This window comes from Echeneis naucrates, chromosome 9 (assembly GCF_900963305.1).
Source record: "Echeneis naucrates chromosome 9, fEcheNa1.1, whole genome shotgun sequence".
In the NCBI taxonomy this organism is placed as follows: domain Eukaryota; kingdom Metazoa; phylum Chordata; class Actinopteri; order Carangiformes; family Echeneidae; genus Echeneis; species Echeneis naucrates.
The window spans coordinates 17,094,873-17,109,310 of NC_042519.1; the positions used below are offsets into that span (position 1 = coordinate 17,094,873).

A 14,438-nucleotide genomic window follows, 5' to 3' on the forward strand; every position below is an offset into this window, starting at 1 on the left:
AAGTTCAAACCACATCTGAACAGGAAGTGTTATTTATAACAACACAGTTTACTGTAGCTGGAGGAGAGTTTAGACAGACCTTTTTTGTTTAAATTATTTTAGGTTGATTTGTTCCTATATAACTTTCCCTTTACCTGTAAAAGTGCACGCATTTCACTTATTAGACCTTTCTGACACATAATATGGATGATTTCTTTCTCTTTTCTACATGTTGGCTACATTAGTGAAAATGTAGGTTTTATACTTGGCAGCAATTGTTGCCATTTAGAAAGCGCATGGTCTTCAATTTGACATTTACATATATAAAATAAGAATAGCATGTTTAACATATTACAGATAAGCATGGTTACAACAGAGATATAATTCTTATTATATATCAGTAGAACAGACTAGTATACACAATATTTCAGTGGTATTTGTTTAATCACTTCTTGTGCAGGTTTCAGGCAGACGTCCTGGAGAGGTGAAAGCAGGAAGTAGAGGCCCGGTCATGTGATCAATCACGCTAATTACACGACATTGATCCAATTTAGGAGACAGCGCCTATTCTTTTACTTACAAATGTCGTATTTTCTGTCCGAAGCCAAAACAACACTTTTAAAGCTTCCACAAATTAAAATAGTTTCCGGTGGGATTAAACGGGTTAACGCGCCCCCTTCGCCCACGGCGGCCTCTGATTGGCTGCCGTCGGAGGAGCAGGTCGCTGTCCTCTGTGCTGAAATCGCTGCCCGTCGTGACAATGTAAACGGAGATGAGGCCGAACGGAGCGGCGGCCAACAGACACCAAAATGGACGATGATCTGTTCCAGCTGAGACAGCTGCCGTGAGTAAACCCCGACCTGCATAACCCATCGCCTGTTTTGTTGTTGTTGTTGTTGTTCTGGTTGGTGCGTTCTCAACCACGACAGCACGTTTGTCCGACGCGTCGCCCTCTGACATCCTCGCGTTGTGTTTGATTTTTGCGCTGGACCACGAACAGCCCGACATTCGCCAAAAAGCAGCAGTGATTTCGTGACAAGCTTTATGCAGCTGTGTTATGCTCAAGCACAAAAACAAAGAATAAAAACAACCTCTTCGGGTGCCGCATTTTCTTGCTTCATTTAGTCACATGAGGCGGCTCTTCTGTGCTTTCTGACTAATAAGTTTCCATCTTAACTTGTAATTGTGTTTGCTGTCATGACTCAGTACCAACCGTGATTTATTCCCGCCCAAAGACCAAGGTTGGCCCTTGAGTCCAGCCAACCAGGAGAGACACATGATAAAATTAAGATGTACAGCCTTCTCAGTGAATCATATGTAAAAGGTGACAAATACATTTTCAAAATTAAATACTTGAAGCAAAATCATAATCGCCTTCATGGCCAAGTTTGTTTTTAGATGGGAAATATATGCACAAGAAGATGGAAGTAAAAATATAACCTTAAATATTAATTCACAGTGCAGAGTGAAAAAATTGTGCAAATGACCTGAGCATTAAATAAACTGTGTTATTGCTAGTGGTGTACTTTAGTGCTCTGACTGTACAGTGCTCATCAGAGTGACGGCCTGGGGAAAGAAACTGTTTCTGCGCAGATTGTGCTCTGTAGCGCCAGCCTGAAGGGAGACATTTCTGGAGTTTTTGTCTAATGTGAAGGGCCTGCAAAGATGCTTGCTGCCTGTTTCCTGACCCTGGACCTGTACAGGTCCTGGATGGTTGGAAGATCAGCGCAGGTGATGTTATCTGAAGACCTGGTTGTCCGTTGCAGCCTGCCCCTGTCCTGTTTCATGGCTGAGCCAAACCAGACAATGATGGATGTGCACAGCACAGACTGAATGATGGCAGTGTAGAAAACGACCAGCAGCTCCTGTGACAGGTTGAACCTCCTGAGTTGCCGCAGAAGATACAACCTCTGCTGGGCCTTCCTCCTGACAGTGTCTATGTGTGAAGATCACCTCAAACCCCACAAAAAGGTGGCTCCTATGAATCTGAGGTGATCCACAGTCCAGGGTGCTGGATGTCATGCTCCCCAGCCTCATCTGCTGTGGCCTGTCAGCCACCTGGTGATCCACTGACAGGTGCAGGTCAGCTTGTGATGTCCTTCAGATGGCTCAACACCAGTCTCTCAAAGGACTTCATGACCACAGATTTCAGGGAGACGGGTCTGTAGTCATTTAGTCCTGCAATGGTCGACTTCTTAGGGACTGGGATGATGTTGGAGCATTTGAAGGGACGTTTGAGCGAACTTCACACAGCTCCAAAGAGCTGTTAAAGATCTGAGTGAAGATGGGGGCCGGTTAGTCAACACAAACTCTCAGGCAGGAGGGGGAAACACCGTCAGGTTCCGGAGCCTTCCTGGATTTCTGTCTGAAAGAGGAGAGACATCTTCCTCACAGATCCCCAGTGTGGGAAAGGGGGCGGGGCCTGCAGGTAATCCTGATGTGTAGGTGTGAGAGAGGGTGAGCACATGGGAGGTGTGAATGGCTGTCTTTCAAATCTGCAGTAGAAACTGTTGAGGTCGTCAGCCAGTCGGACTCTTCACAGGGAGAGGGAGGTGGTGGACTGCTGTAGTTAGTGATGGGAAGATATTCATGTGCTATGTGTTAGGAGATCTCTATCATAAAAAAAAATATATCATTCTTTGATGGCTGTTCACTTCAGCCTAGTTGTGCTGTGTGTTACCTCGTGTTGCTGTCTCTGCTATTCACCCTGATTAATAGACTGTCCTGTGTGCTCCATGTCTAGTTCCTCCTCTGCCTCCTTTTGTCATAGTACTTCTTGTCATGGATTCAGGATGACGGCAGAAATTGAGGCGAGAATTAGTGAGTTAGAGTCGCGGCTCCGCACTTTAGCTAGCTCAACTTGTGCTAGGTTAGCTAGCTATGAAGCTAAGTCTGTTTCACCTTAGCTTGGCTCGTTGACGCCGGTAACCATGGTAACTAGCAGTCTGGGTTAATTTCGCACACATAGAAGAGGAGAGGTGGAGTAGGTGAACACATGGACCGACTTTATTCAGCTCAACACAACACAATACTTTTATCAGCTTCATCACACTGACTGTAAAGTTTACAGCGGCTACAACTACAGGTACTTCTCACACCGTTCACCGGAGAGAGGGACAATCACGCTTCTCTGCCAGCACACACACAACACAGTAGATATCCATCATATCTATAATATTTATGGTAAAAAATAAAAATGAAAGATAAAATATTTCTGTTTCACAGTCCGGGATGAAAATGACAAATACAGATGAAGATGACCTACCGATTCTTTCCCGCCGTTTAAAGTTGAGCAGCACTGTGGATGAGTGGTTAGCGCTGCCGCCACGCAATAAGGAGGTCACAGGTTCGATCCCGACCTTAATTGGTGACAGTGATAAACTGGAACCTCTCCAGGCAGTCGACCAAACCTTCATAGACTAGACCAGACCAGGCCTCTCCCACTGCTGTAGGCCTCCTTGGTCTGGCGACGTTTCCACACATTTGGAGTGAATTTTTTTTTTGTCATTATTGTGCGGATATATTTTCAATATACAGTATTCCATCATATGGATCTGTTTCTAAAGAGCTTCAAGATGAAAATTATAGGTTACAGTGAAAGAAGGACCTTTACGGACATTTCACAAATTCTGCTGTGCTGATGCTTCCGTTTGCAAGTAGGCAATGTTACGTAATTACAGTGATTAAGACATCACTGGAACCCTTCAGGTTCTTAGTGTTTATCTTTCATAAACTATCCATTATCTGGCATGATTATATCTTCTGTCTGTAAAGAACATGCAACTAAGGGTATTTGACTTTCATATGCTTGCCAAGCACTAAAGTAGCGTATTAACTGACCTAACATGGCTTTCCTCAGATGAAATTACCACCCATTCACAAAATCACAGCCAGAAAAGGCTCCTGTCACCTAGGAAACAGCCTCTGACTCTCCACCGTAACTCCACTGGATTGTCATACTAGGTGTTTTCATCGTCCTGATTTTTGATTTATCATTATTTGACGTTAATGTCTTCATCTTGTTTTTGTTTGTTTTTTTTTTTAACATTTATTTTTATTTATTTTTTTTATTTTTTTGTAGTGTTGTCCGTTTTCGGCGCACAGGGGAGAGCACACGCTCTGAGGAGGATGGTGAGAATAGAGAGCAGGTTGTCAGGATAGCCGAACAGACTGATGAGGAGTCTGTGGCACTTGCGGAGGGAGCTCCTGTACCTCGGGAGTTTGCCAATCCATCAGAAGGTACAGTCTTGTTTATGCATTTCCATGTTAGGCTCATCTTGTAATATCTTGCCCGTGTCCCTAAAGATTGCTACATCTTTCATTCCTTCAGACACATTCATGATAGAAGATGCTGTGGAGGCCATAGGCTTTGGAAAATTTCAATGGAAACTCTCCATCCTCACTGGTCTGTCCTGGGTGAGAAGTGCATTTTCAAAGGAAATAAATAAGCCTTTAAAATCAACTGTGCCTACGAGAATAATACTGTTTCTGTTGTTTTGTTTGTTTAGATGGCTGATGCCATGGAGATGATGATCCTTAGCATCTTAGCCCCACAGCTCCACTGTGAATGGAGACTGCCCAGCCTCGCGGTGGCACTCCTTACATCGGTAAGAATGCTTGTAGTTTGTAAACTGTTTTTCCTGGCAGTGCCATATGACTGTCATGATAGTTATGGATTAAGTTCTCTGTGATTGTTTTTCAATAAGTGCTTGACCTGAACAGTGACAACCACATTGAAAACAATAGAGCCCCTAATGGTTCTTAATGTCATTCAATATATTTTGCCATAGTATGAGCTGTATTTCATAGAACAATCCAAACAACATACAAAAAGGGGGATTTACAGAAGTTTTTACAATGCCGGTTTTTAATTAAGTTATTTAATGAGATATAATTAATACAATTTATTCAACAATCAGCATTCATGAAAAGATATTCAAATCAAAATGTTCCTATTCAGTGATTTCTAGTAGCTCACACCAAAACAAAAATCTGTACTGCTGTTTCCATCCATCCACTATCTATACTGCTTATCAGTGTGGTGGGAGCCAGTCCCAGCCGACATTGGGCGAGCCTGGATCCAGCCTGGACAGGTCTCCAGTCCCTCACGGTGTGGACATACAGAGGCAAACAGCTATTCAGTAGTACTGTTTGCAATGTGAAAATATGTATTACAGCTTCTCCAATATATCACCTTTGCATAGTTCAGCTGCTGTGGCATGTCCGATCACACAAATATTCTTTGTGTTTTTGATTTGTTGTTCTTCTTTTTTTCTTCCTTTTTTACTGGTGAAGGCTGTGTTTATTGGGATGATGATCAGCTCATCTCTTTGGGGGAACATATCAGACAAGTATGGTAGAAAGACGGTAAGTTCTTCTGTTTCACTAAAGATCAATCTATATGTTGTTTTCTGTCAAACAAACTTTATGTAGAATTTATCGTTATACTTTAACGATTGACATCAGACATCTCAAGAGCGCAGTTACAGATCATCATCATTTACCTAGCATCCTGCTACGTTTTACTTGTATGCACACAAAGGGTCTGAAGATGAGTGTGTTGTGGACTATGTTCTACGGCCTGCTGAGTGCGTTTGCACCGATTTACGGGTGGATCCTCGTCCTCCGTGCATTAGTGGGTTTTGGCATTGGAGGAGCCCCACAGTCGTGAGTAGCCCTCATTTATTGCTCTAAAAACACCAGTTTAATTAAGGCATCACATGTGGATTAAAATTGAAATGTCACTCCTTATTAAGGGTAACACTGTATGCTGAATTTCTGCCTATGAAGTCAAGAGCCACGTGCATTTTGCTGATTGAGGTATGAACAACCTTGTGCTAGTATCTCACTCATCTGTCATTCAATTAGAGTGAGTGTTAGGAGAGAACACATTAATGAAATGATCTGTTTTATGCACAGGTTTTTATGTGTTTAACACAAAATCTTGTCTTCTTTCACAAACTGTTTTAACTGTGGTTGCTTTGCAGATATTTTGGGCCCTGGGCACTGTGTTTGAGGTCCTCCTAGCAATCCTGGTGATGCCCACTCTGGGTTGGCGCTGGCTGCTTGGCCTTTCTACCATTCCTCTCTTCATCTTTGCCTTCCTGTGTTTTGTGAGTATGATGTTATCAGTCTGAAAATGTTCAGCAATATTTAACTACCATTAGTTACACCTTTATCAAGCGCTATGCCTGCGTTTTTGGGGGCTGGTGCCGGGAACAGTGGCTGCCAGAGAGTGCCCGATATGATGTGCTGACAGGAAACCAGGACAAGGCTCTGGCGACTCTGAAGCGCATTGCCACAGAGAATGGAGCACCCATGCCACTGGGAAAACTTGTTGCTGCTAGACAGGTGCAGTCTCTCACTGCAGAACACGAATGCTGTCACTCTAATGCAGACATTCTTCATGTATGACCAGTTATTATGTTGTATTCTGGTCACTCAGTGTTTGGTGTCTTTTCTTTTGGTTAGGAGGATCGTGGGAAGATTCGAGACTTATTTTCATCGCACTTTCGCTGGACCACAGTTCTGCTGTGGTTTATTTGGTAAATGAGTGAATGAGCATGCCACACAGTCACATCCTCAGTCACCAGTCACTTTGCTGATTTTAAACTCTGTCATCCCCTGCCTCCCCAGGTTTGCAAATGCTTTCTCCTACTATGGACTGGTGCTTCTGACCACAGAGCTTTTTCAGGCGGGAGACACGTGTGGAAGTGAGTCAGTGCCACTCAGACACTAATTAAGGCCTAAACACACACACACACACACACACACACACACACACACACACACACACACACTCAGTCTTTGCAGTATGTGTAATATGCATTGAGTAAAACTGAATTTGAGGTAAATAAGCATCAGATAAAATATTCCTCTCAAGGTCATGAAAACAGAACACAGGTATTAGGTATTAGTGATATGATAACTAAGACTTACTAACGTTGACTACAGAGACAGGTAACTGAGTTTTCCCCAATGTTGTCAATCTTGCCTGTGCTTGATATGACAAGTCAAGTGTATGCTTTGAAAAAAGATCCATATGTGAATGCTCTCCTCTGTGTTCTGCTACTCTGCTTTGTTGTTTGCAAAAAGCAGCATGGTGGAGTGAGTCAGTGTTGGGCGTGTGCAATCTCCTTTGGTGTTTTATACCTCCCTCTAGTGTCCAAAAGTAATAAGATGGAGCTCTCATGCAGCTTGGAGTGTAAATATCTGAACTCAGATGACTACAAAGACCTGTTGTGGACAACGTTATCTGAATTCCCAGGTACATCTAACCGAATTATTTTCAGGTAAAGCTAAAGATGCATTCACGTGACATTGTTTTATCATGTAGTTCTTGGTGAATTAGGTTTAAATGGCAAGTTATCATACACAGCACCTTTATAGAGATCATTATCTAGTAAATGCTAATTGGTCATTCCAACTATTGGTATCTTGTCTTTGACAAAATGATGACCATAATGATACCATTGTTGTTGCATAGTTTGTCCATATTGTTACTCCATTGTTACTCCACGGATGCTTGAGTGGAGGCACATTAAAAAAAAAAGCTGATAACCTGGAATATCAGTGACTAACTGATAATGTCCATGCTGTGTAGGGCTGCTGGTGACACTGTGGTCTATTGACCGACTAGGAAGGAGGAAGACCATGGCCTTGTGTTTCTTTGTCTTCTCCCTGTGCATTATTCCGCTCTATGGTTGTGTTGGGAGGTGAGGTGGGCCATACCTAGACTTTGAACACGTTATGAATTATGAATCTAATGTTTATCCAATCTGACTGGCATTCATTTCTCTGTCGCAGAGTGTCCATGACAGTGTTAATATTCATTGCCAGAGCCTTTATCGCAGGAGGGTTCCAGGCTGCCTATGTGTACACACCAGAGGTTAGAAATCCAAAGTAGAGTGGTTAGTTTTTTGCTTGTATCGTGTAAAGTGAAAAAGGTTTTTTAGAACAAATTAGACCAAACTAATGCTTGTGTAAAGAGAGTTAGAATTTGAATGAGGCATCCTCAGTATTTTCTGTAACTCTGTAGGTGTACCCAACAGCAACCAGGGCTTTAGGTCTGGGAACAAGCAGTGGAATGGCCAGAGTTGGTGCCCTCATAACACCTTTTGTTGCACAGGTGAGATCCACCTGCCAATCTTTCTAATTCCAATATAGCACAGAATGAGAGACAGTAAAGATAACTGATTCCCACCATGCTTCATCCTGCAGGTAATGCTGGAGTCCTCCATATACCTGGCTCTCTCCGTCTACTGCTGCTGCTGTCTCCTGGCCGCTGTCGCCTCCTGCGCACTGCCGATTGAGACCACAGGCCGGGGTTTGCAGGAATCCAGCCACCGAGAGTGGGGCCAGGAGATGGTGGGCCGGGCCTCCTCCCAAGGCTCAGGGGGAATACCCAACTCTAGCTCTGACTCGCAGGGCTGAGGATTCACCAACTATAGTGCGACTGAGAACAGTGAAGACAGGAGGCTATGAGAGGTGAGAGGGCTAAACCACCTTTCAGTGTCCTCCTCAAGTCCCACTCTATGACTCTTCAGTTTAGACACCACAGTGGCTTTGGGGAGCCAGGCAGCACAATGTTTTGACATGTCACTGTATTTATAGTCTTCAACCACCATTGGTGTCACAATTCTGCCACTGCATTATTGCACACAGGACAACTGGAAAGAGCAAATGACCTTGATAAGTGCAAAACCAAATGATATCTGAGTCCTGCTTTTTAAATGGAAGCAAAGCAAAAAAAGGAATAGTGAAATGTTAAAGAAAAAGGACTTAGCTTCAAACCTCTTCCTTCTTTTGAAAGAGCCTTAAAACTACCTATTCAGTTTGTGTTTGAGAGACCTGTTCTCAGCGCAATGAAAAAGCTGCTTCTATTAGCATATAGACTAATACATAAGAGAGAGCATACCCTTTTGCACAAATTTCCTGTAAAAAGACATTAATTACAAACTCAGCTTTACAAAAATTGCATCGCTGGAGTGAAGAATGGCTCCATATTAACAGGGCATTTGATTATGTAAAGTGGCCTCATTGAGAATCATGCGTGTCAAGGCAGTGAAAGGACATGATGTACAGTCACCAACGTTCCTGAAGTCAGTGTTTCCTTTTCCTGTGTCTGTATTACTTCACATTTTACAATGGACATTTGTTTTCTATTAAAGAAATTAGAAAACAGGCGGTTATTACTTAAATAATAACAAATTACCACCTCATATGTTGATTATTATGATGCTGTTTATTTTTAACAAGCTGACAAATCAGCCAAAGTCTCGATTAGCGCACAGTGACATTACAAATCCAGCAAGATTTCATATTGTAATTGTGTACAGATCCAGGACTGAAACTGAAGAATCTATGTAATAGATACTTATTTTGAATTGTTAGGCAATTTAATTTCAAATCTTTATCAGTAGAAAAAAGGTTTAAAACTTACATTAAAATAAAAACATGGGGTTGATTAACTGACCAAGCTGAATCTCATGCTCTCCTTTCAGACTGTGCACACAGACAGACCTACAAAATGCATATACAACCAGGATGTTACTTTCTGTCTTTCTGTAAATAACATATAAATACAGGGTTTGGTTGTTGTCTTTGCTTTTGTTTGTGACGAAGGTGATGTGGAGACTGACTATGAGTAACACATTGTGAAAAGTTTGTTTTTTAAAAAACAAATATCACATCAACTGGCACAGGTCCAGTGAGCTGACTCCTTCCTGCCACTGTTTGAGATATAGTACTACATTCAGTGTCTGTGTGCACAGATTCTTGTCAATGCACTGGATGTACATGTGTATAATACAATAGTAAATAATCTTTCAAAAAGAACAGTGTTGTTATTTATTACAGGAAATCTTATGATTATCACTATCAAAGGGTTTGTTTACTTTTTCATTGTGTGTTTTTTTCCTATAAATGTAAGCTAGTGAATGAATCTTTTAATTAATGACGGACAGAAATAACATTGGTGGCTCCTATTTCATGTTAGATATCTTATTTTAAAATTATGTAATCAGCCCAATGATAAATTATACTGAATATCTGTTTGTTTTCAGTGCTGGCATAGACAGAGGTGTGATACGAGGCACAGGCGATGAAATGTAAATCTTGACATGAAAAAGGAAATCACCAAACATTAATCCAGGACACATATTCACAAGTGAGCTTTAGGACCTTTGCCTTTCTTTTCTACGATTTGACCAAAGAGCCTTGCCGCTTCCTGGGCGCAACCTCTGTGAATGGTCAGCCCAAAACCTCCATGGCCGTAGTTGTGTATCACCTGAATGGAAGTCACTGAATTTGAGAAATCCACACAATCATATTTTATATGTAGAGTACAGATCAACACTGGTGGTTTACCTCAATACTAGCTGCACCAGACTGCATGGTCTCCCTCTCCAATCGGACTTTACTTCGCACAGGTCTGAGGCCGGACCAATCCTCCACTATTCTGGCATGCTGAGGTTGGACAGCAGTATGATATAAGCTAATGGTCCTTGGAAATGTGTGAAAACTTTAAGAAAAATTTGTACTTAATGATTGCTGTCTTGCGTGTCATAATATTTTAACGTTAAGTTGTTTAAAAACAACTATTTATCTGTCAGAGCTAATTGTTTTTCATTACTAACATGTTTTACTGAATGAGGAGACAAATATTAATTAATCAACACTGCTGAAAACTCCAAGTAAATCATTAATCACTCACAGTCAAGTCTTTTTATAGCCTCTTTGACAAACAATATTTTGATATCACCTAACCTTTAGACTAGGCTCGAGCTGGCATGCGTCCTCCCAGATTCTCTTATGGTCAACTGAGTTGTTCTGTTCACTCCAATTTCCTATCTGGAAAATCCCACCAACTGTCACAAGACGACTCCTGCAGACACAGAGGTTTCATTCAGTAACCAAAATAGCTAGGTTTTTGTGATTATACTATACTTAACTGCCAAAACAACAGGGCTGTCGTCATAAAACTTAGTTTAACCTGCTGAAATAGTGCCATAAACTGAAACTGTACGATTGTGCATTATGTGTAAGACACTGTGGACAACAGTGGAGACATGACTGTGACCATGAATGCTACCCTGGAATGATGTATGGTGAATTATATACTCCTGTTTTAAAGTTGTGGGTAATAATCCAGTGCTTCAACCACGGAGCATCCACCTGAAAGACAGAGGAACAGCACGGTTCAACACATACTTGGTTATGTAAACTATAAACTGCCACATTAGCCTGATCGCACTCACCTTCACTATCTGACCACGACCTGGTTTCAAGTCAGGATCTGGCTGGAGCTCACCTGATCTCATCCCAGTACAGTTTATGATCACGTCGACCCCAGTTTCTGCAAGCTATAACCAGACACCCGTGATAAGAGAGAACAAACATGACAGGAGATGTGAGTGTCGTGACCATGTTGTAGTAAATGCTGGAAGATGACAGACTGGTTATAAAGCACATATCTAAATTGCATAGAAACATATAGTATGTTAAGTTATTATCAATATTGAATGTCCTCAGTCACCTCCTTGAAGGACTTTATTTTCCTGTGGTAGAACTTCACCCCCCTTTTTTGCAACCTGGAAATGGGAACAACACCAGATGTAATTTGTCTTTTTGACATGCCTGCTCAGTTGTTGATAACTGATTGCGCACTACATTTATGATTACTTATTACTTATAATTCTTCACCACTGTAAAGAATTGTGCTGTAAAGAGTATATACCAGATCACACTACAACATGACAGACAAGTTCAAATAAAACCATGCGTTGAAAATGGAAGATAAGATGAAAACTTCAGCAATAAAAGGTACTTCCTAAATACAGTTGAAAACTGGTGCCACAAAAAAAAACTGAATAAACTCAATAATTGATAAGTTCTGGTTAATAAATGCTCACAGTGACTCAACAAATAGGGTAATCACTCACCAGTCCATCAGCCAAGGTAAGTATGTTTTACCTTCCACCATGAGAGCAGTGTTAAACCAACCAAAACTGGACACATCAGAGGAGACAAATATGTTAGAGTCTGAGCTGTGATACAAAATTAACCATCAATCATAAATATTTGTATATTTTATTGCACATAATGTAGTGTTTAATAGGGTTAAAACCAAAATTGATGTAAACACTGATAATCTGCATTAAATTAGTTTGGGAGATGAGGAAGGAAGTTTTTAGCAGAATAACCATGTGTCTGAGCAGATTTGCTTTCTTTCCCTTTTACTGGAACAAGTGTATTTATTTGATACGATTAATGTTTTCCTTTTGGATTTGTTTTTGTGTCAGAAGGCTGGCTGGCTGGCTGGCTGGCTGTGTCTTCTAACTACTTTGCAGCATTTTTCAGCAGCAACCTACTTGTATCCAGGAAACATCTGCAGCTCTCGTTCCGTGAGCTGTCTAAAGCCCAAGACAATATCTTTAAATGAAGGATCCTGCAATTAAAGACAAGTCACTTACAATGAAACAACACAGGATACAGAATCCAAATTAACCCATTAATCTGAGTCTGAGTCTGTGAAACCAACCCTTAGTGGGTCCTCTCCATTGATGTTTTAACAAAGCCTGAGTTACAATTTGTGAATGAGTTATTTGAGATTATATTGTAACTGTATCTGCATGTTTCATTGTTCAGGACCTTTGTTCTTGGTTGTAAAAGGCTCCTGGTCAAATCTTATCTTTGTCACATTTTATGTACATTCTCAAAGAACCAAGTGCTACTCACAGGGACTGGTTCAGTGCAGAGATTGTAGCCAGATTGAAGAAATACACCCATCTGTATGGACTCTGGTGAACTGAGGAAGCTCAGCAAGTAGTCATATGTCTCCTTATTCCATTTTCTGAAGGCAATGACAAATACACGATAAAAGGGGTGCTTACTTTTTAAATAGAAAGAAGAGAATTCAGGCTCCATATGGAGGAAGCACTTACGTCTCCTGGATGTTGCCCTTGTCATACAGGTAGGGCTGCCAGAAGCCAGCAGCTCCGTCACTAGTGGTCAGTGGAGTGAAACAGTCTGCATACACCTCAATGGTCAGTGGACTGATGATGGAGTGATACTGCTCATAGATGCTCTGGGCTGTTGACAGACCAATGACTCCAGCTCCAATCACTGCCACCCGCATGTCTGAATTAACACAAGACACTACTGACACAAAGCCGTCATGTGTAAACTGACAGTGTGGATCACTGCTGTGCCGCACTGTGTTATAATACAATACATCAAATAAAGTTAAATGTCTTCTTAATATATCATCAGAGAGCAAGTGGGTAAGAAAAAGAATAGAAAAACAAATAACCAAAAATTGATTCCTGTTCACCCTCAGCAGAAAATTCCTTGGGAAGTATGTCAGGTGTCCTCAAAGTGTTGAGTCAGATACTGCAATCAACTTTATCAGCCTCTGGCTAACTGGGAATCCTTCTATTGAAATGGGCTATATTATATAACACCAGGCAATATGTCGGACAAAATCGGACCTTGCTCTGGCGAAGCAGCATTTTGCTGATCTAGAAAACTTTTCAGATCTAAGAGCAGCATGACAAAGAGAAAAGATGCGTATATTAACAGTAAAAGCAAAAAAAAAACAAAAAAAAAACTGCATATATAAATGTCAGAAAAAAGTTAGTGGTTACCGTCAAACTGGTCTCGGACCGTCAGCGACAGAGCTGCAGAAATCTGATCACACTCACTGGACCGCACGGACCGGAGGGGCGGAGACCAGCACGTGGTCAGCCCGCTCCACTTAAAGCGTCGCATGTGCTTGTACGTGTGTGTATGTGTGTGTACGCGTGTACACGTGTTTGTGTATTTGTAAACAGGAGGTGCCGAAATGTGCGTCCAATTTGTTACTGCTGGCAAAACTAAACTAACAGATTTTCTTGGGCACACATCGGAAGTAGTTACGTTTGACAATTATTTTTAAATGTAATCAAATCAAATCAAATCAGATTTATTTGTATAGCGCCAAATCATAACAAAGTTACATCAAGGCACTTTACATATAGAGCAGGTCTAGACCAAACTCTTTATAAATTTATTTAAAGAGTTTTATTATTATTATTATTATTATTATTGTTGTTGTTGTTGTTGTTGTTATTGTTATTATTAGCAGTAGTAGTCATAATAGTATTGTTGTGCTGTAGTTGTTTTTATGTATTATTATTATTATTATTATTATTATTATTGACTTACTTTTCTGTTTGCCACTTTTCTATTGAATAAAACTTTGGGTAATTTTATCACATATTGCGTTGTACTCAGTTTTCTTACTCGTTTTTCTTATTCTATATAATTTGTTTTGTTTGAATCCCGTTTCTCTTTTAAACGCTCTTATCAGATCAGATGCCTGTTAGTAAAAGCGAACTTTCGGTGTCTGACATTGTTTTGTTGTTGTTGTTGTTGTTGTTGTTTGTTTGTTTGTTTTTGTTGTGTTATTATCTTAGTAC

At 41.0% G+C, this 14,438-nt stretch overlaps 2 protein-coding genes across 2 annotated transcripts; one reads left to right on the forward strand and one right to left on the reverse strand.

The window, feature by feature from the left end:
- The first annotated feature begins 747 nt into the window (after positions 1-747).
- svopa (SV2 related protein a) lies at positions 748-9,806 on the forward strand. Its single transcript, XM_029510259.1, has 16 exons — positions 748-823; positions 4,061-4,218; positions 4,310-4,395; positions 4,488-4,586; positions 5,275-5,346; positions 5,522-5,646; positions 5,736-5,799; positions 5,967-6,092; positions 6,202-6,330; positions 6,451-6,524; positions 6,616-6,692; positions 7,142-7,246; positions 7,583-7,694; positions 7,786-7,867; positions 8,018-8,107; positions 8,200-9,806. Exons 1-16 carry the CDS (start codon positions 789-791, stop codon positions 8,410-8,412), a joined length of 1,647 nt encoding a protein of 548 aa, XP_029366119.1. The 5' UTR covers positions 748-788; the 3' UTR covers positions 8,413-9,806.
- On the reverse strand, positions 9,169-13,666 carry LOC115048627 (D-amino-acid oxidase). Its single transcript, XM_029510260.1, has 11 exons — positions 13,626-13,666; positions 12,924-13,119; positions 12,718-12,832; positions 12,351-12,427; positions 11,922-11,987; positions 11,516-11,570; positions 11,238-11,342; positions 11,072-11,154; positions 10,747-10,864; positions 10,348-10,446; positions 9,169-10,267 (listed from the first exon to the last, which is right to left on the reverse strand). Exons 2-11 carry the CDS (start codon positions 13,115-13,117, stop codon positions 10,142-10,144), a joined length of 1,038 nt encoding a protein of 345 aa, XP_029366120.1. The 5' UTR covers positions 13,118-13,119; positions 13,626-13,666; the 3' UTR covers positions 9,169-10,141.
- Positions 13,667-14,438: the final 772 nt, after the last annotated feature.